At 38.1% G+C, this 22,706-nt stretch overlaps 1 protein-coding gene across 2 annotated transcripts in view; it reads left to right on the top strand.

The window, feature by feature from the left end:
- TMX3 (thioredoxin related transmembrane protein 3) overlaps positions 1-12,892 on the top strand; it is a 61,473-nt gene extending 48,581 nt beyond the window's left edge. For both annotated transcript variants that reach the window (XM_084619745.1, XM_084619746.1), the window contains exons 12-16: positions 490-543; positions 2,070-2,126; positions 7,191-7,320; positions 8,577-8,645; positions 11,614-12,892. In XM_084619745.1, coding sequence (XP_084475871.1) covers positions 490-543; positions 2,070-2,126; positions 7,191-7,320; positions 8,577-8,645; positions 11,614-11,880 — 577 coding nt within the window. In that variant the 3' untranslated portion in view covers positions 11,881-12,892. The remainder of the gene's footprint in view (positions 1-489; positions 544-2,069; positions 2,127-7,190; positions 7,321-8,576; positions 8,646-11,613) is intronic.
- The last annotated feature ends 9,814 nt before the right edge of the window (positions 12,893-22,706 follow it).

Raw genomic sequence — 22,706 nt, 5'->3', positions numbered from 1 at the left:
AAAAAGACATCATCAGTAAGTTTAGTCATTTGTACCATTAGAATAAAGTGTTGGGTATCCATTTGAAGGAATGCCTTTTATCCAGCTGGATACTAATTTGCTAAGGAAATTGAGGACACATAACCCTCTAGGCAACCATGACTTTTTCAGGAGACACTCATTTATTAAAAATGATTATGTTCTTAAGTTCTTTTTGTGCTAATTTGTACCATTTACTGGGATTTTCTTGGAGGTTGGTATGGTACATTTGCTGGTGGCAGTAGAGATGATTTAATTATGTCTGGTCCAATGAAGATAGCATTTTAACAGGTACTTTATTCATTTTGTGAGGAAGGTGAGTTTTCTTAGTGAGAAAGGGGAATCACTGTTTTCCATTGCTGAGTAGATAGCATTCACTCCTTATTCAAAGAGCCAAATGATTATTTATTTGAACCTTGTAAATCCAAAGTTGACTCTATTATAGTTGTAACCGTTTTTTTTTTTAAATAGGCTAAAGTCTGTTATTCAAGAAGTCGCTAAAGATTACAGAGACCATTTTCACAGGTATGTGTATGTGGTACTATGGTAGCATAGCTTTTATTCCCTGCCCTATATACCTGTCATTTAATGTAGCGTTTCTCACCTTTTGAGGTTGGCAGTCCCTTATTTGAAGTAAAAAAGTTTATGATCTTACATTTACAATAAAGTATCAATGATAACAAGGATAAGCCTGTGTAATTTATTTGTTTATGTCTTTGAGAGATTGACAGAATACTTCACCTTGAAGAGTAAAGGTGTGTGAGGTGTAAGGGAGTGAGATTTTCTTTGCTTTAGATTGTAATTTCCCTAATTGCATTTTGTAACCCCCTGTTTGAGAAATACTGATTTAATGGATTGTTCATCATTGCATTCTCATTTCAGGAATGCAAACTGTGCAACATAACTGTTACGAACTGTAATGTTTTCGTGGCAATACTTTCACCATAATTAACCTATTAGTTTGCCAAAATCAAGTATGATTCTTGTTGTCAGTCAACTGAAACTTAAAGTTTGAGATCTTTTTAAAAATCCTTAAGAAAAAAAAGACCTCCTTGCAAACATTCATTTATAAATAAATTGTTTTTTAGTTACTGAATTCGATTGCTACACTTTTTCTCCCTATCTGATCTTCCTGCTGTGTTCTAGGGGTGTCTATGTAATCCAGAAAAAAAAAGAATGTGCTTGTTCACTTCTGTTCTTTTCTCCCATTGCAGACTTAATTTTTTTTTAAGCCAGGTGAACATGTAGTAAGTGTATCAGACCAAAAAATAAGGTACAAAGAGTAGCGTCTGAGAATGGTGGGCTGTTTTGTAAGTTTGGAGGTTAGTCATAAGAACGGCCATACTGGATCAGACCAAAGATTCATCTAGCCCAGTATCCTGTCTTCTGACAGTTGCCAAAGCCAGGTGTCCCAGAGGGAATGAACAAAACAGGTAATCATCAAGTGATCCATCCCCTGGAGCCCATTCCCAGCTTCTGGCAAACAGAGGCTAGGGACACCGTCCCTGCCCATTTTGGCTAATAGCCATCGATAGACCTATCCTCCATGAATGTATCTAGTTTTTTGAACCCTGTTATAGTCTTGGCCTTTACAACGTTCTCTGGCAAGGAGTTCCACAGGTTGACTGTGCATTGTGTGAAAAAATACTTCCTTTTGTTTGTTTTAAACCTGCTGCCTATTAACTTCATTTGGTGATCCCTAGGTTCTTGTACTTTGAGAAGGAAAAAATGACACTTCTTTATTTACTTTCACCACACCAGTCATGATTTTATAGACCTCTATTATATTTCTTCCTCCTTAATCATCTTTTTTCCAAGCTGAAAAGTCCCAGTCTTATTAATCTCTCCTCCTATGGCAGCCAATCCATACTTTTACATCTTTATAGTAATACATGAATGTGAAGACTGTAGCAGTTGCTGCTGCCCTACGTAGTTTTTCCGTTTTATTAGAGAAATATTGTAGGAAGAATATTTTTGACTGTCTATAATTTTCATTTCTTTAATGTACAATTGATTGGGCTTTACTTCTTGTTTCTTTGTATCTTCCATAGGAACTTCCAATTTGGCCATATGGACGGTAACGACTATATTAATAGCTTACTAATGGAGTAAGTAAATTCTGACTTGAATATTCTCCCTGATCTGTGGTTGTACCAATTGTGCTACTGGTTTGAAGAAGCGCTCTGTTGATGCCGCTTCTGCGCTCCTTAGTCACTCAAACTATCAGACTAAAAAGATTTGAAGAAATTTATTTTCTCCCATGTATTTATAACTTTACTTACTAGAAGAGAAGCATCAACCTTTTTCTCTTGGCCAACTTGTAGTCTTGAATTCCAAATCCTCTTCTGTCTGTTGTACTACAAGTACATAAGGTTTTAGTTTTACTATAGATATTTAAGTAGCAAATATACCATTAGGACAGTGCTGCCTGGTGAGGCTTACTTTTTAAAAATCATTTCGTTGTACTACTACAAATTTTATTAGAAGTTAACATATTTCCCAAATGTTATGTGGTTTAAAAGAAACAGTGAAATAATAGAAATAATTCAAGTCATTTACAAGAAAGATAGCTAAATTGACATTATTTATTTATGTTCATTGGTCATTTCATAAGACGGTATATGTATGAGTGCGAATTTATGGATTTTTTCTCTCTGCGCTAATGCACTTTTTATGGTTGTTGCTTTCTTTGGGTGACTTGAATTTCATGTTTGTCTCTGTTCTGGAAAAGAAGTGACTAGCAAAATAAAATGATTGTATATCATTGCCTGAAATGTGGGACATATGGTTAGCCAAGGCTCCATTTTTAGACTTAAGGCTAATTTAGGATTATGGAGTTGGAGCACCCTGAATTCTCAGTGGAGCCCCAGTGGAGATTACAGCTGCTTTGCGTCAAGGCATATTGGTATCCTGGTGAAGATTCCATCAACCTCAAGAACCTCAGCCAAGGTAGACCCTTGATGAATTTGGCACAGTTCTGATAAATTGTGCCTTTTACATAATTCAGACTACAGCTGCTTTTTTTAAAAAAAAAAAGTATGTCAGTGGTGTGGGGCAAGAGACGTAAATCTGAGTTTAAATAACAACCAGCATTTTTGGAGTTAGTGATTTGAGATAAAATGAAATATTACGTAGCAGGTTTCAATTAGTGGGATATAATAAATATTTGATATATATAAATATTCACTATTTGAATTCAGGAATTAAAATTATTGCAGTTTTTCTGCTGTCCACCCTTACAACTCTCCTTACTGTGGTCCTGATTTATTTATTTATTATTGGGGTAAAAGAATATTACGGCGGGAGGGATTGACATGCGGTGTCTAGGGCAGGAGGGGCAGTTGTGTTGGGCAAGCATAAACTGACTACATCACACACTTCTTCCTGGGAGTGTTCCCTCCCAAGTGTATGAAGGAGGAAGGAAGGTCAGTCGGCTTCAGCAGCTATCAACCTCTCTCTGCTCCCCTGAATGTTCTTTTCAAGTATCTGTATTATTTGGTTGAGTGTTAGTGTCTAGTGCTGTCCTGAGACAGGTTCATGTGTAATTGTGCCTCCCAATCTCTAGGGACATCTGATCTTTCTTTCTTCCTAGGTATTTCCAGGGGAGGGAGTAGCAGGTGCATGTCATGACCCATGTTCGTGCAGAATTTAGGGATGCCCTCTGACTTCCACTAGCTGTGGAAAACCATGACAGGGCTCCCTCACCCCACAGTGGCAGTCACCACGCTACTTTCTGATGGCCACCCTTTGCTGCTGTTGATTGTGTGTCTTGCGGGCTCTCCTTCACAGTTTTCTCTTTGTTTGTGGACCCGCCCCCCCATGACTTTTAGTGCACCTTTCCCTCCCTCTACCCCCATAACACTAAAAATAACCAGCACTTTTTTTGTTACTCTAATAATGGGTAATTAATCAAGGCCCTCACTTTTGCAGTCGAGGATGGGGGAAGTTAATTGCAACTGTCCTGTAAAAGTGTCCTATTTGTATAAGTTCCAGTGTATGGAAAGTTATGACTAAACTACGTTTGAGACTTTATTTACACCAAAGTATGTATTTCAAAGTTGTGACTCTCCACCATAAACAACAGTGTTTTTCTACATTATATAAGTGATAGAGATAGAATATTTGTTTTGTATATACTGACACTTTAAAAACTGGCACCAAAGCACTTTACTTTTTTACTTGTGGTTCAGTCTGTTTTCCACCAGATGGCAGCAACTGAAAGTCAGTAGAACAATGTAAAAATGTAAGATACTACTTTCTGGTACAAGTAACCTGCTGTTTTATACTACTGTAGAAGCATTTAGAAACATCTTTACATTCTTCACAAAGGATCACGCTTAAACAACTTTTTTTTCTGGTGGGGTAAGAGATTGTTATAGTATTTTTATGCTTGATGTTAGGATTAAGTGTATCAACTGGAATTGCAACTATGATAGTTATGGAGTTATACTGTTTAGCAGTCTGTCTCCTTTAAAAGATGGATAGATTGATTTTTGTCAGAATCTTACCAACTTGGGACAATCTTTTTTTTTTAAAGTAGGAAGAATAATTCTTACTGTGCTGATTGTGGGTGTTCAACACCTTTGAGAGTTTCCATTGATTTCAGTGGGAGCTCTAAGTGCTCAACAACACTGAAAGTCAAAACATCTTTTAGAGTACCTTTTTTTTTTAATTGCTCAGCATTTGGCAAAATGGGAGCCTATCTGGTTATTTATATATTTGTATACTTTTATATAATATAAAATGTAGTTTTTTTATATTTTTAGTCCCTAGACTGCTTATATGCTGCAGAGGTATCTCAGTCAGTCCTATACTACTACACTGAAATGGCTTAATATTAATTGCTTCCCCACACCCTGGCTAACTAACCACAACGTCATGATTTAAAGGAAGTGTAATCCAGTTCTTCTGCCAGCATGTTGTTTGACGCATCAGGTTCTGGAATAGAGAAGTACTAAAGCAAGGAAAAATTGGAAAGGGTTTATTAGGAGGTCTTAAAAACCTGATGGAGCAGGGGAGCAATAGATAACTCTTAAAAAAAATTGTTATTCTCCTTCCCTCCCACCCCCCACAAAGGTGGGGGGGGGGGAAGTGGGGTGGGTATAAGAATATTAGGTTTTTCTTCCAGCTTATTTTCCTGATCGGGACAGACTTTTGTAGATTTTCAAAAGACAAAATAAAGGGGAGTGCTGGTAAAATAAATAAATAAATCAAGTTAAATGGAAAATTTAATGTTCCTAGTCTAAAGTACAGTTTTAAACTTCAGTGTAACAGCAGCAAGAGTTGTCACTGTTGTGTGAGTAGAAAATGGATTTTCTTGTTTTTATTCTGTTTTTGTTTTTTTTCTTCACAATTCTTTGTGTGGGGATAATTTGCAATTTGGCACCCTACACAACTAACTACACTATATTTTGTTGCTTGGCTCCTGTTGCATGCACCTCTTGCTACAGTTATCCACTGGGTACTCCTTTTGTTTAACAGGAATCTCTGGGGAAAGCCATACTTAGAAATTATCATGTGCTGCAAGCAGCAGAGCTCTCCAAGAGTTGAAATATTTCAAATTCCTGCTATATATGTCTTTGGCATATTTGTAACAGGTTTTAGCTTTTTAGCATATCACAACACTTTACACTTGAAAGTTGGAAGAGCATGGACACATGCCATATGCCTTCTGTGGTATTCAGTTTGCTGGCCATCCAGAAAATTCCACTGTTTTAGCGTTGAACTTTTAAACTTCTAGTTAACATTTTTGATTAACCTCCAAAATTTTATAATTTTTCTACTGTCATGCCCAAAACAGTCATATGTCAAAATGTAAATTTATAATATTCAGGGAATCTCTTAATATTGGAGAGAATTTATAATTGCTTCCTTCCTAGTTTTTTTAAAGGAAATTATTGAATTAGCATTTTCTCTTTTAACTAATTTTTTAGTCTAATTGTGAAGTCACTAATTACAACTCCATATTGAAGGTTGACCTCATCATTGTTAAAGCAGAATATGTCCCAAGTGTGTGGAATGTGTGACAGTCAGCTATGCCAACCTGTTGATACAAGGAGCATCTGAGGTAGCCATTAAAATTTTGTGCCACAGTATGAGTTTGATGAAATTGGAATAGGTATTGCTTTTCAGAGTCTCTTGGAGGTCGGAGTGAAAGCCTTATAACATGAGAGAGTGTTATTGACAGTGTTTATAGTCAATGTAAAAGTGGCAAGGAAGTAGGAGACTTTTTCCTTCACTTGTTTTTTTTGCTTTTCAAGTTTTGAGTTGAGGTGTGTTTTGATGTAACTGTAAATATCTCTAATTAAAGATTCTGTGTATTTGTTAAATCATAATGACAAACAAACATGAATAGTTTGAAGCCTTTAACAGGCATCTGTAGCTCATCTCTTGTGTCTAGATTAACTATAATTACATTGTTGATATATGACATTTTAAGAAGTTTAACACCGCTCCTACTCTCCTGGTCAAGCAAAAGCTCAGGCATTGGGCTTAAATTGTGTGCCCCAGTTAGAGAACACTTAGTCATGCATATAGTTAAGTGCCTTTTCGAATTGGGGCCATAATGCTTTTGAAACACAAGGCTGTCTGCTATATGAGAGCTCAACTAATTGGTTATGTCTGCTGTAGCGTTTGGCAGAATATCTACTGCTTAACTGGAGGTTGCATGTACACAAGTTTGTCCTATACTCATGAGGTACATAAGTATTGAAACACACATCAGATCTGTGGAATTAAAAGTAAGCTTTTCCCCCTTTTGTTTATATTGTATGTATTTGCTTCAAAAATCTGACTTTTCCAGTATGGCATTCACTGAGTCAGGTCATGCGTGCAGCATAAGAACACACATAGAATAGCATAGCCTTCAATAGCCTCATCAAAATATTGATGCTAAGGAGTACGTTATTTTTAAATTGGGTCAGTGAAAGAACTCCTTTCACCTGTACCATAAAGATAGTGGGGTGGGTGGTTTTGGTTTTTTTTTTTTTTTTTTTTTGTATGAATGACTTGAGGTGGGTATCTCAAGATGGGCACATAAAATTTACTTTCCTTTTGTCTGTATTGTTCTTTAGCAGAACATTTAATATTGCATTTCCTGTTAAACGCTCTGAAAATTCTTAGTTTATATTGTTTCTTTGAGTTTCTTATCTGTTTGACTTTAACATTTTCAGTGACTTGACAATCCCCACTGTTGTCGTATTGAACACTTCCAACCAACAGTATTTTCTACCAGATAGACGCATTGAGAGTCCTGAAGACCTGGTTCAGTTCATTAATAACATCTTAGATGGTACAGCCGAAGTAAGTCTCCCACTTTGATCTGAATTTTTTTAAATCAACTATTAGCTTTTATTCCCTGGACAGTTAAAAGCGGAAAACTTCATTTGGCCACTTTTCGTAGTAATATAGATAAGTGTACATTATCTGTCTGGTTCTCTTTAATGTATTCTCAGTATATATCCATATTCCTAAATTGTGCATGTGTCCTTGGCACTGCTTTGGATACCCCTGAAAAAGCAGTTACTGTTAGATTTACATATATTCCCTCTCAGATCTAAACTTTAGGCATATGTTTATTTAATAAGCTGTGTCCACTACTCCTCTCTAGGTCATCCTTACTTTTCTGTGTTGTGTTTACTTAGAATTGTAGTTTCATGTTTTCTATTTTGGAATGTGTAGTTCTTAGACTCCACTCCCATGGAAAATTTCAATTTTGTGTAAACTGTATTTTCCATGAGAAAATCATTCCAACAGAAAATTTCTGACTAGCTCTAATTACAAGCCCTATCTTGGTAGCTATCAGATGTTGAGTTCAGGAGAGTAGACTGTCAATCTCTATTTAAATAGCTGTCATCAGACGCAACTTTTTCAGTGTTTGTTAATGTTAGTCTCCACTCTTGTGAAATTCACTGACAATACTCAGAGGAAGAAGAGGTTGCTTCTTAGACTGCTACACGTAGATTCATGCTCTCTACCTTCCTTTCCACTTCAGAGTTTCTTTTGCAAACTGAGATAGTGGAAGGAACCAGGGAGTGGAGTCTGGGCATCACAACTTCTTATAACATTATTCTCAAGGTTTAAATCCTTGAGGAAGCATGCATATGGCCTATAAGCATGAACAATTATCAGTCTTCCAGAGGGCGAATGAACAGGTGAGTGGCTCTATATTGATAAGCTAGTTGAACTGGTAAGTAATCAATATCACTATGTGGTAGAGGAGATGGTGAAGAATACCAGTACTGCTGCAGCAGTTGACTCTTTTCATTCACAAGAACATTTTGCTTCAACTGAACAGGGAGTGTCAGTTTTTCAAGAGATTATTGAAACATCTACTTTTGGAAGAACTTGAAAAATGACTAAGCATCATGAGGTACATGAATGTCAACCCCTAATAGCTATTCTTTTCCAAGGGAAAAACAGGTACTGGTAAAGCCTTTTGGAGTGACTAAAGGCTGCATAAATTAGGGAGGCAAATGAAACATAAAATGTGAATTTATTATAAAATTTAACTGAACATCACTAATTATTTTGATACCTGTTTCCTTTTGAAATTTCAGGCACAAGGTGGTGATGGGTTTCTGCAACGAATCAAGAGAATAATTTATGATGCCAAGTCTACTGTAGTGGTAAGTAAAACCCAACATGCAGTTGGAATGCAAAGTAGAATAGCATCATATTCAAGGTCAAAAAGACTTCTATACCTTTTCAAAAAAAGATTAAAAAATGGCTTTACTCAAAAGTCACTGAATATATTCCCAGTAATTACATTCTGAATTTAAAAAAAAAATACCTTCAAATGATTGAAGAATATTCTACAAATTGTTTTGAAATATATTTTACAGAGTACTGAAATGTTGAATTTTTGGTGTCAGAAATATGATGGACAGTTTCCTTTTTATTTCTTGTCAATTAAAGTGAATAAGGTCAAGTTAAAAGACATATCACAGGAGGATTCAAAAGCTATTCAAAAGCTTTGCTTCTGACATTTCTGGAACCTATTTACTGACAGTTATGGAACCTACCTACACTGAAAAATGTTACTGTCAGTCCATTCAGTTAAGGTATAATACTACACTTAGTGAAGTTTTAAAGGTGTATTTTAGGTTACTAGTCTTATTTTTTGCTTAGAAAAAGTCCAGATGTGATACTGAGTATCTGTTGTGTAAATGTATGGATGTTGGGAGAGGTTTCCCTTCTTTTTATGGGTCAATTAAGGTTAAGACCTTTGTGGAAAGATTTGGATAAAACCATTTTCCCACCCCACTGCAGACAAGCAAGAAAATCTTATAATAAATTACACACACAAAATGACATTAAAAGAATGTGTAAAGGTTGCAAAGTCAAGCCCTCAAAAGTTAGGAAATGCCGATATTAAAGTTGCCTGTGAGACATTAATTCATCCGCCTTATGCGTACACCTCAGGATACTGTCTTTAATAACATGATCACATACTATTTTTTTCCAGAGGAACCCTCATTCAGTGTACAGCATGGACTGTGCTCATTTAATTAGCAGTTATTCAGTATTTTGTTTTTTTCCTGTTTAATGTGCCCCCCCCCGAGCCATATTTACTGCATATTATTTGCACCCTGCCTGAAGACAAATTATTAATTTTTATAGGCTTTTATGTGGTTCTCATGACTACAGTTTGAGTGCTTCACAAACTTTAGTTACTCTGTCTTCACAACACCCCTGTGAGATACTCTTAGACTTTAAGACAAGAAGGGAAGATCATAATCATTGTCTGACTTCCTGTACATCATCTGACTCAGCCACCCACTGCTGTAATAGACCATAACCACTGAGTTATTATTATCTTTAAATCACTATTTAAAGACTTCAAATTACAGAGAATCCACCATTTACTCTAGTGACCTTTGCTCCATGCTGCAGACGAAAGCAAAAACCCCACAGGGTCTCTGCCAATCTGACCTGCGGGGAAGGGGAGGATTCCTTCCCGACCCCAAATATGGTAATCAGTTAAACCCTGAGCATATCAGCAAGATCCACCAGCCAGACACCTGTGAAAGAATTCGTGGTAGTAATTCAGAGCCGTCCATTAGTGTCCCATATCTGGCTGTTGGACATATTTACTAACGGCCTCAGATGGGCCACTTTTTATTGTAGGCAGTTTCATCATACAAATCTGTCCATAAACTTATCAAGCTCAGTCTTGAAGCCACTTAGGCTTTTTGCCCCTTCCCCTGCTCCCCTTTGAATGCTGTTCCAGAACTTCACTCCTCTGATGGTTAGAAACCTTCATCTAATTTCAAGCCTAAACTTATTGATGGCCATTTTATATCCATTTGTTCTTGTTCCAACATTGGCTCTTAACCTATATAACTCCTCTCACCATTTTACAGATGGGGGGCTGAGGCACAGAGACATTAAGGTCAAAACTATCCACTAGGTTAGAGTGCCTGATTTAAGACATCTGGGACCTGATTTTCAGAGTATTTAAAATTATATAGCACTTCATATGTTCAGAATACGGCTCCCAACAAGTTCAGTTGCAGCTGAGAGTGCTCTGCACTTTTTCAAATCATACCAAACATCTCAAGTCAGATATTCCTACAATAAGAAATGCTCAATTAGTGCCCACCCATGAAAGGTTGGTTTAAATTACTTGCCTAGCATAAAATAAGAAGTCTGTGTCAGAGGCAGGGATAGAATCCAGTTTTCAAAAGCAACATTCAACGGTCTAAACCATGAGACCATCCTTTTTCTTCCTTCTGTCCCCTGCCTCATTTACTGCATAACTTCCAGCATTGGAAAAACAAAGTGGGAGCATGCTCAAGCATGCTTAGTGAGGATGGAATCTTTGAGATTTTAGTTGTTAAACTCTAGCAAGTCTCTACTGAGCTTGTACTAACTGAGGTAAGCTTACAACTTGGCCAAATGCAGACAAATTTTCCTGGGAATGTTAAAAGGCCATCTCTGCACAAAGGCTATGAAGCCTGGGGCACTAGAGCTTTCCAAAGAAAAGATTGTCAGAATTCTTTTAACATATAAAAATGTTACTTTCCCTAGAAACTCATTCTCAGAAATGTCTGAACTGTTTTGGATAAAATTTATATATCTATATCTCTCTTTATATATGATGTATACATTTTCAATGCCAAGTGTCTGTAAGTAAGTAATATATAAAAATCAGCCTAAAGCCAGCCTAAACCTGGCTTTGAAAATTTCAGCCCCAAACAGTTACAGTTTGGCAAAGTACTTAAAGACAGGGTCATTTAATGGGAAGTGTCAGGCAACTTTAGTATTAGGTTCTATGCTGGCACATTCCAAACTTCAGTGTGTTTTTAAAGTCTCAATATGAAACTCAACAGTTTCTCATGCCTCTTTTCAAATTACAAAATACATAGTTGTCATACTACTTTTCAGCTTCCTAGTGAAACCATTTCTCTTCAGGTTCAAAGATTTTCATAAGTTAAAAACAGCATTGGCATAATGGCTCTTGCACCTTTTCCAAGAAAACTGATTTAATCTATTAGGGTGTTCAGAAATAAATATAGTGAAACTTGTAAGAAATGCTGTAAGGTATCTTAAATATCCCCTAAAGTGCTTTTGACTTCAATTATATTTCAACAGTCTGTATTCAAGAGTTCTCCACTTCTGGGCTGCTTTCTCTTTGGTCTGCCACTGGGTGTCATTAGCCTCATGTGTTATGGGATCTGCACAGCTGATACCGATGGAGGTGTAGAGGAAAATGAGACATCTAAAAAGGAAACTGGAGATAGGGAACTTACAGATGAAGGCAGTGAGGAAGAACAAGAGCAGGAAAACAAAGAAAAATCTGCAGAACTTTCAGATGGAGAACATGGACAGAAACATATATTTGATAAGAAAAAAGACTAAGTTGCCTAGTTTAAAGAATTCTGTAGAATTTCCAAATAGCCTTATTTATTGAAGTGAGTCATTTATTGATGATCTTCACAGAAGAGGACCTTTTGTCTGTATTTTGCTAGTTTTGACTTGCATGTATTCAGATCTTCTTCTCAAATACGGTCGGGGGAAGGGTGGGGACCCAAATGCTTTCTTAATTATTTTTGATTAACATTTTATTATTCTGACTATTGTCTTTGAAGATTAATATTCCTAAACTGTTTGTTCACAGGCAACAATCAGGTAAAATATGCTACATGTGATAATCTAATAATGTTGTGGCCGACACACATCAGGATCATCTTTTTATGGGAACAGAAGTGGAAAAGTTGCAGGAAAGCTTAGAATGAAATATGTAAATTTTACAGACCCTTTGAAATTGTGATGGCTAAAGATGGCTTGAGCTTTCCATAAAAACACTCTTACTTTAGCTACTGCACCTTATTTTGAAAGAAATACCTTTTGTACGTTTTAAAGTTAAAGATAATTTGTTGTTATTTACAGAAGTGCTTTGTTATATGACAGTACTAAAATCAATTACTGGCAGTTTTCCACAGAAGTTGTGTTAAATGCAAGACCTAAGAGAGAGTTATTTATTAAAATAGTTCCTTACTAACTAATATTTTAAACAAGTAAAAATTGTTTGGGGATTGCATTGTAAAGAAGTTTTGTCATGGGAATGCTAGTCCTTGATTGGGCTTTACAAGTAAAACTTATTAATTTTTTCCTAGTGTAAATTATTTACAGATTCTGAAAAATCTGGGTGCAGCTTGATGGTGGAAGAATAAATATAAGCATCCACAGTCGGCTAATCCTCTCATACAGATCTGTAAGGACAGGCTTTAACCAAATACCTTTTTCAAAGCTTTTTTTGAATGTTTTATGATTCACATTAATCTTAGGTTTCAGAGTAGCAGCCGTGTTAGTCTGTATTCGCAAAAAGAAAAGGAGTATTTGTGGCACCTTAGAGACTAACAAATTTATTTGAGCATAAGCTTTCGTGAGCTACAGCTCACTTCATCGGATGCATTCAGTCCAGCATCCGATGAAGTGAGCTGTAGCTCACGAAAGCTTATGCTCAGATAAATTTGTTAGTCTCTCAGGTGCCACAAGTACTCCTTTTCTTTTTATTAATCTTAGGCTATGTCTACACTGGCAGAGTTTTTTCGCCAAGAGCTTAAAGAAAACCGCTGTTGTGTTCACATTGTCTTCCACTGGCGGGATAGCATGCTCACACTTGCGGCACTTGCATCGCCAATGAGAGCAGTGCACTGTGGGTAGCTATCCCACTGTGCAGCTCTCCCCCTTCTGCCACTAGGTTTTGTGGGAAGGCAAAGGGGATCGCAGCAGATGAGGCTTCATTGACCCATGATGCACTGCTTTCCATCCCAGCATTCCGTGTGTTTCTGTCTTCAGTTCGCAGCATTTTTCAACATCCCTTGTTTTCTGCTTTCCCCACCACATCTGTCTGCAGGAATGAATCCTGCACTGCTCTCCACTGCTCTGCTAGCTCTCACTAGCACATTGCAAGTGGCAGTGGAGTTATTCTTGCAGTTACAAAGGCAGCAACAGTTACAATTGCCTGATGTGGTGTCCGACATGCAAAGCAGCAACATTAGATTGCTTTTGACATTCACAGAGGAACTGAACACAGTGGAACGTCGCTTTTGGGCTCGGGAAACTAGAGCACAGAGTGGTGGGATTGCATTGTTATGAAAGTCTGGGATGACAAGCAGTGGCTGCAGAACTTTCAGATGCCCTGGAACTGTGTGCTGAGCTCTCCCCAGCCCTGCCGCGCAAATGACCCAAAAGGACTCCCAAATGAGATCTGCCCTCTCGGTAGAGAAGCACGTGGCAATCGCAGGGTGGAAACTGGCGACTCGCAAACTAGTTTGGAGTGGGGAAGTCAACTGTTGTGCCTGTGTTAACACAAGTGTGCAAGTCTATTAATCGCATCCTGCTGCAAAAGACCGTGACTCTTGGCAGTGTGCGTGCGTGAAATTGTGGATGGTGTTGCAGAAATGGGTTTCCCTAACCATAGAGGGAAGATAAATGGCATGCATATTCCAAATCTGCCACCGGACCACTTTGCGATCAGTTGGAAGGGATACTTCTCCATGTTTTTTCAGGCGCTTGTGGATTACAGTGGCATTTTGCTGACATTAACGTGGGGTGGTCTGGAAAGGTGCATGACGCATGTATATTTAGAATCACTGGCCTGTACAGAAAGCTGCAAGCAGGGATGTTCTTTCCAGACCAGAAGATCACCGTAGGGGAAGTCAAAATGCCCTTAGTCATCCTGGGAGACCCGGCATACCCCTTAATGCCATGGCTCATGAAGCCGTACACTGGAAACCTAGATAGCAGTAAGGAGCTGTTCAACAACAGGCTGAGTAGAGCAGAGTGACCGTTGAATGTGTGTTTTGCCAATAAAAGGCACACTGGTGATGCCTGAATGCCAGGTTAGACCTGAATGAGGAAAATATTCCCATGGTTATAGCTGCATGTTGTATGCTGCTTGCGAAGGGAAGGGTGAACGGTTTACTCAGGGGTGGACTGCCGAGGCAGAACGCCTGGCTGCTGATTTTGAATGGTTTATGATTCACATTAATCTGATTTTGAGCAGGACTATTAGAGGGGCTCAACAAGAATCAGAGATGCCTTGAGGCAACATTTTGAAGATGAAAATCACTAATGTTTGTTGCTATGCTTGGGACTGCAATGATTAATTACATTTGGTATGCTAGGAAACAGTTGTGATAAGACCTAGGATTCAATGTAAGGAACTAATAAAAGTGCCTGTTGACTTCCAGGTGCTATGAGGTATCTATCATACCTTGCATGGAAACAAATAAAGAGTGCTTATAATTCAAAAAACTTTGCTTTTATTGCCAAATAAACCACAACACCACATGGACACAAACACACTTTTGGTGGGGGAGAAGGTACAGGCGGGGGAATGATTTTCATAGCTGAGTATAGGTCCAGCTTTCATTTGAAAAGCTATCTGTGAGGAAGAAATGTTGAGGAAAGCGTCAAGTGCCAGAAAGGACTGTGTAGGGAGAGTTTGGGGAGTGCATGTGAGAGAGTTCTGAATGTGCTGAAGGGGAGGGTGGGCACACATCTGCTCAGTCTGCAGTGTTCCGAGAGTCTGGAGCATGTTTGTTTGATGCTCCAGCACTCCAGCCTCTCTGTGGCATCCCAATTGTAAGAATCCTTCTCTTGTTTTTTCTGCTTTTTGCTTTCCCTCCACTTCTTGCGTTCAGTGTTTTCTGCCTTTGACTGCTGCAGCACCACCTGGAACATATCTTCCTTGGTCCATCTCAGCTGTTTTATTATCTTGTGCAGATGCTCTGTTGCTGTTGGGGGGTTGGTTCTCAAGGTCAAGTCTGGATAGGCATAATTAACAATAAACAGAAGCACTATTGTCAACTACACACGGAGCATTGAAACAGTAACATTAATACACTGCTGGTAACATACCTATCACTTTTTTGGTGATCCTAGGAAGCACACATGAGGCAGAAGACCCCATGAATAGTGAGTGAAGCCAGGAGCAGGGGCCTTGTTTATTGCAGAAAAGCAGTCTGAAAAGATTGCGGGACACTTACAGGGAGCAACACTCTAAACTTTCCCCTATTTTCCACGGGTGATGGTCACTATGGAAGATATCTCACTCCTGAGGGTACGCAGGGAAGCAAGGGTGGATCTGCTACATGCTTGCAGCTTCCACCTGGTCCCTGTGTTGCTTGCCTATGTGCTCCATGCCCAAGTAATTGCAGAGTGGTGTGGGAAAGTGTCTCTCAATGGGGGAAGGAACAAAAGCAGCTCTGCCAAGGAACCTCTGGCAGAGGATTGCTGAGTACCTCCAGGAAAGTTTCCTAGAGATCTCTCTGGAGGATTCCCACGAAATCTTGGCGAGCATCAACTGCCTGTTCCGCCTAACTGTGCACGGAAATGCCCAGCACACAGAAACAAAGCCAGCCTTCTACATTTCTCTGCCCTCAACCCGCTTCAGAAATTCACAAAGCAAAACCACTTACCAGGGGTCTCCTCTCCTGCTTCTGGTTCGCCAGAGAGCAACTTCAGAGACTGGAGTGGAGGACAGCTTCTGACTGGGCTCCACATCACCTTCAGGCTCCACCTCTTCATCAATGACCTCCTCTGGGTTAGGTCCACTTCCTACTGGCTCCAGACTTGCCGAAGTATCGACGGTGCTCTTTGCAATGGAGGTGGGGTCACCACCTAGGATAGCGTCCAACTCCTTATAAAAACGACAGGTCTGGGGCACAGCACCGGAGAGACAGTTTGCCTCCCTCGTCTTGTGGTACGCGTTCCTCAGCTCCTTCACCTTTGCTCTGTCCTGCAGCGTGTCCTGGTCGTATCCTTTTTCATGCAAGCTGCGCGAAATCTGGCCGTAGGTATCAAAATTCCTTCAGCTGAAGCCCAGCTGGGGCTGGACAGCCTCCTCCCCCCAAACACTTATCAGATCCAGTAGCTCTGCAGTGGTCCAAGCGGGAGATGGTTTGCTGCATGGAGCCTCCATGGTCAGCTGAGAAAATGTGATGTGAGCTCTGCACGCTGAGCAAACAGGAAGTAGAATTTCAAAATTCCCTTGGCTTTAAAGGGGGAGTGGCAGAATGTTGTTTACCTGGCGTCAGGTCAGCAAAGTTGAAACTGCTGACCAGAGTGGTCAGGATGACCGTCTGGAGCCCAATAGCAATGCTAAAATCAAGCACGGTGTCTACACTGGCACTAAGGGGCCAAAGTCTCAGCGCAAAAAGCCCAATGACTCTCATTGGGATGGTTTTATTACAGCGCTGCAACTGAGGATTTTCAGCACGTACGCCTCTGCTGTTTTGTCGCCAAAAGTTTCCTTCGGATGAAAAAACTTGCCAGTGAAGACCAGACCTTAAGTGCAGATTGTGACTTATTTTTAAAGAGAAAAACATTTTATTTAAACACAATTTTTTGAGCAAAGGTTGGTATTGATACTTGCGTTTGAGACTACAAGTTGTAGACTGTGGAGGGAAAGTTAATGGAGCCATTGTTAGCACTGATAGAAAGAGGGATGTTTGTCAGTGGAATGCATTTTCATTAGCTATTTAATCATGAAAGTCATTTTTAATACAACCCTATGACACTGAACGGGACTAAATTTTTTCCAGAGTTGAGATCTCAAGGGATGACCTGTGGTTCTTTGGTTGGCATTGATGACACAGAGATTTCCATAGCAAACAAACTTATGCTCCTCTTTCTCTCAGTACTGAAGCTATATAAGATTCAGTTGGATAGTGAGCCATGAGTTTTTCTAGCTTTGATGTTTTTAAAGGACATATTACAATATAATATATATAGTAATGTCTTCTGTATAAGGCAGCTTAACCACTTAATATATTACATGCTATAACACTGAATTAAGAGAAGTAGTTCTAAATATAAATATGGATAATCTTAAATAGAAGATTTTGTGTTGGTATTAATCTACAGGTAAATTGAATTTGAGTCAGCAACTACAGCATTCTTTTCCCTGTTGTAGAAGAAAGTTGCTTCTTTTAAAATAGTAACATATAGTAACAATAGTTTAGTAACATCTGGCTTTGTGCAGAAGCTGTAGTGCAGAACACAAACTAAATGCATGACTTGAGAGACTTTGCAGTGAAAGGGTGGCAGATGAGTCCATCATAGAGATTAAGAACTTATTTTCAGAAACTTATTTTTCTGAACTTATTTTCAGAAAGCTCATTTTCTTTGAGCTGTGGTAATTGACAAATTTGGAATTCTGCATTTTCATTTTCTTTAGGAAAGAGATTCTCCTACTGTCCCTTGAAATGACTATCTTCCTGTAGAAGAGAGAAACATGAGTACTTTTACTTAGCAAATATAAAAATTGCAGGTGTGTAGCATGGCTTTTTTGCCTCCCCCCCATATGAATTTCCTCTATTTATAATAAATAGAAATACATATTTTAACTTTGGTTGTAAATAGAAAATTGAGTTATCTTTTTAAACACTTTTTTTAAAGCTGTGGAAGACTTTCCAGACCTTTTAGTCTTTGTTGTCTTACATTTGAAGAGTGAGACGCTTGGAGTTATTTTATATTTTGTTTCAAAACTTCTTTAAACATTGTGCAGGTACAGTTATATTATGTTACAAAACACTTCACTTAATAGCAGTCCACTTGAGTTTCCAGTAACTTTCAGTGTTGGCACAACTCAGTGCTAAATACTCAGAATGAGAGTCTGAGCAGTGAGGAATATCTTGCTGCTTTATCCGTTATATGTGATTCTGCCTTTTTATTCTGCTGTGGAGATTTCAGTTAAGATATCAGTCTTTTCAGTTAGTTATCAGAGTTTGAATATATAATTTTGTACAAGGTCAAAAGTTAAAGTGGTTTTTTTGGGATTTCACTGCTCGTTGTGTTGTGTTTAGAAAAATCTAGATTTTTTTTTTTAAATCTTCCCCCCTCCAGAATTCTATTGCATAGAATTCACTTTTAACCATCACCCCCTATGACGTAATTTTCCATAGTCTTATTTTGTCAATAGTTTCTGTTGCTACAATAGTAGCCAAACACTTTGTTGAGAAATGGTCTAGAGGGAAATGGAACTGGAGATGATACCTACATGCACCATGAAAGACAGGGCTCATTACTGCCTGGTATGGAACATTAAGCTGCCAAATTTCTGGTGGTTTGATCAGTTAGACTTAATAGAAGGGCACGTGTCTGTCAGTCACTTTATGAATTGTCAGGATAACGAGATGTGTACTAACCTACAAAAATCCAAGCTTTAAATGCCCTGCCGTTTTCATCAAGCTGCGCTCCCATCTGTGTCTGCCTAGGACGGGGAAATCAGACACACAATTTTATTTTATTTAAAATTCTCCTTTAGCTTGAAACATGGGCAAAGACAGGCTTGTGGTGTAAAATGAAAGGATTTTCATTTGATCATGTAAAGAATTTAGTACACTGAGAGGTGGAACAGGTTTTCTATTTTATCTTGGATGGATGCATTCTCTAAAGGTTTCTGAAGATAACTTAATATACTAACTTCTTGAATGAATGAAATAACGCTGCTGCTTTGAAAGTCAAGTGTAAGCCTTTGTTTTTCTACAATAAAGAAATTGAAAAGATTTTGCTGCCTTTATTTTTTGGTCATGCTGCATTGTATATGGTTGGACAAATTATTTTTGAAGTGCCAGCATTTCCTGTAACATTCCTTATTCTGTGCCTAAAATGTGCTTATCTTGTTCTGGAAATCTACATGTTAGCTCTCAAAAAGAACACTGGCTTCATCCAATCTGATACCTTACTTCCTGCATTTTGAACTTCCTCATTAAATTCTTTCCATAGACATCTTTCCTATTCTTCTTCTTGAGTTATTCAGTATAACTAACAGTATAAAAATGCACTTAGGAAACGAAATTTTAAAAATGCTGGTCCCCCGGCTTTCCTCAAACTCATACTGGTGTTTCTTCAGCCAAAGGAGGCAGAAGGGCTTTAGTTTATACACCCTTTTTAAACAATGTTTTGAAACTTTTTTCTAACGGCAGTTCTGAAAAGTTATACATCCCATGTTTTTTGTGTACTAATTATTATCGAACAACACTTACACAAAAGATCCTTTACTAGTTCAATATCTGTTTAGAGATGTTATTCGCCAAACAGGGGTGCCCACTTACTAAAAAGTTAGTGTTCAAAAATTAAATGTTTTAAAGTATTGCTTTCCATACTTTAAGTCAAAAATTCATCCATTTGTATGAGTGATATAAAAATGCTTACCTTTGTAAATAGGGTAGAAAAGTTTAACTTGCTCTGTTTGGGTCAAAAAACAAGTTGGTTGCTTTTTTCTCTTTCTTTGATTAAGTCCAATAAGTTGCACCTAGAAGCCCCAGGCAGGATTGAAACTTCATTGTGCTGGTAGCTGTACAAACATAAGATCCCTTCCCCAAAGAGTTTTAAATATAAAAAGTTTATGCATATTTCAGGGATGCATAGCAGTACAAAAAACTGACTATAGATCATATGGCTCCCAAGTCCAATGATAGAACACAGAAATCTTTTCAGTCTTATGCTCTAACCACAGCTTCTCCCAACATTTTAAAGCACATCAGGCAGTAACTATCTTTTGTATATCTATTATAGGGCTGTCAAGCAATTAAAAAATTAATTGTGATTAATCGCACTGTTAAACAGTAATAGAATACCATTTATTTAAATATTTTTGGATGTTGTCTACATTTTCAAAAATATTTCAGTTATAACACAGAATACAAAGTGTACAGTGCTCACTTTATATTTATTTTTATTACAAATTTTTGCACTGTAAAAAACAAGAGAGTATTTTTCAATTCACCTAATACGAGTACTGTAGTGAAATCTCTTTATCATGAAAGTTGAACTTACAAATGTAGAATTATGTACAATAAATAACTGCATTCAAAAATAAAACAATGTAAAACGTTAGAGCCTACAAGTCCACTCAGTCCTATTTCTTGTTCAGCCAATTACTCAAACAAGTTTGTTTACATTTGCAGGGGATAATGCTGCCCGCTTCTTGTTCATGTCATCTGAAACTGAGAACAGGTGTTCTCATGGCACTATTGTAGCCAGTGTTGCAAGATATTTACATGCCATATGTGCTAAAGATTCATATGTCCCTTTATTGCTTCAACCACCATTCCAGAGGACATTTGTCCATGCTGGTGACAGGTTCTGCTCGATAACAATCCAATCCAGTGCGGACCGACGCATGTTCATTTTCATCATCTGAGTCAGATGCCAGCAGCAGAAGGTTGATTTTCTTTTTTGGTGGTTCAGGTTCTGTAGCTTCTGCATTGGAATTTTGGTCCTTTAAGACTTCTGAAAACATGCTCCACACCATATCTCTCTCAGATTTTGGAAGGCACTTCAGATTCTTAAACCTTGGGTCGAGTGCTGTAGCTGTCTTCAGAAATCTCACATTGGTACCCTCTTTGCATTTTGTCAGATCTTCAGTGAAAGTGTTCTTAAAATGAAAATGTGCTGAGTCATCATCCAAGACTATTATAACATGAAATATATGGCAGAATGCAGGTAAAACAGAGCCAGACACATACAATCCCCCCCTCCCCCCCCCCCCAAGGAGTTCAGTCACAAATTTAAATACTGCAATATTTTTTTACCGCGTGTAATCAGCATGTCCTCTGGAATGGTGGCCAAAGCATGAAGGAGCATAAGAATGTTTAGCATATTTGGCACATAAATACCTTGCAATTCCGTCTATAAAAGTCCCATGCGAACGCCTGTTCTCACTTTCTGGTGACATTGTAAATAAGAAGTGGGCAGCCTTATCTCCCGTAAGTGTAAACAAACTTGTTTGTCTTAGTGATTGGGTGAACAAGAAGTGGGACTGAGTCGACTGGTAGGCTCTAAAGTTTTGCATTGTTTTGTTTTTGAGCACAGTTATGTAACAAAAAACATCTACATTTGTAAGTTGCACTTTTACAATAAAGAGATTGCATTGCAGTACTTGTATGAGCTGAATTGAAAAATACTATTTCTTTTGTTTATCATTTTACAGTGCAAATATTTATAATAAAAATAATATGAAGGGAGCAGTATTCACTTTGCATTCTGTGCTGTAATTAAAATCAATACATTTGGAAATGTAAAAAAAATTCCAAAATATTTAATACATTTCAGTTGGTATTCTATTGTTGAACAATGCGATTAAAACTGATTAATTTTTTAATCATGATTAATTTTTTTGAGTTAATCGCATGAGTTAACTGTGATTAATTGACAGCCCATAACTATTACATTGGATAATCTTTTTAAATGTGGTTGTACGTACTGACTGAAATCCAAAACCTTGTCTACAGTGGGCTTTTGCCAGGGCTGTGGAACTTGGTTAAATTCTTAAGTGTTTTCCAAATCTGATGGTTCCTAATATGGTCTATTGGGCAGTATAGACATTCCAAAATTGTGAAACTGCTAGGGTCGGAGTTTTCCAAGCACAAAGTACACTGGGTAAAAGAGAATAATCTTTTGCTCTTCTCTAGCACCTAAGACTCAGGCACTAACTTTATGAATTTCCCTTGGTTGAAAATGTTTTGTTGCCTTCATGTCAAAACATTTCCTTGGCCATCTGAGGTGAAGCAATTTCTTGCATGATAGGCTAGCGGCTTACCAAAACGTTGAATTTGTGATCGTTCCTCCTGGTGTTGAAACCAATGAAATTCCCATGGCGGGGAGGGGTGATGTGTACCAGCAGAGCACAACTATTATTCCTGTTCCTTCTAGTTCTGTAACAAAGAGCCATTTGTGTGTTTCTTCACATTTGTCCTCCTTTCTGTTCCTTGTCTCTTCTCTGTTCCACCCCCAAGTTCTTATTGTTTGCTTCTTTTTAACTTTAGTTTTATCGCTACTTTTCTTTATTTTCACCATGAGAGTTCTGGAGCACCATTTTGGTTCTAGCTCCTAGGTTTCCTGTTGCCTGCAAATTTCTCTGCTGCCAGCTTCAGCACATGGTGTGGGAGTGATCCACTTGAGCTACTTTTTAGCAAACTCCATTTTCTCCCTGTACTGTGCCCACCTCTAAGCAACACTATTCATTTTCCCTCCTGAATACCAGTTTTACACACCAGTATATTCAAAGCATGATGGAGTACTTTACAATATCCACCTACAGCTGGAAGAAATATTTTCCTTCTGTTTTGTGTTCACACCAGTTCCCATATTTTTACTTTTATTATCTAGATGGTAAATTAGATCTTAAATGTAAGTAGGCAAAACATAAGACTAAGGGTATGTCTACA

This window comes from Lepidochelys olivacea, assembly GCF_965140295.1.
Source record: "Lepidochelys olivacea isolate rLepOli2 genome assembly, chromosome: 2".
Classification (NCBI taxonomy): domain Eukaryota; kingdom Metazoa; phylum Chordata; order Testudines; family Cheloniidae; genus Lepidochelys; species Lepidochelys olivacea.
The sequence above is the reverse complement of the archived record's forward strand: the minus strand, read 5'-3'. Positions and strand labels throughout refer to the sequence as shown.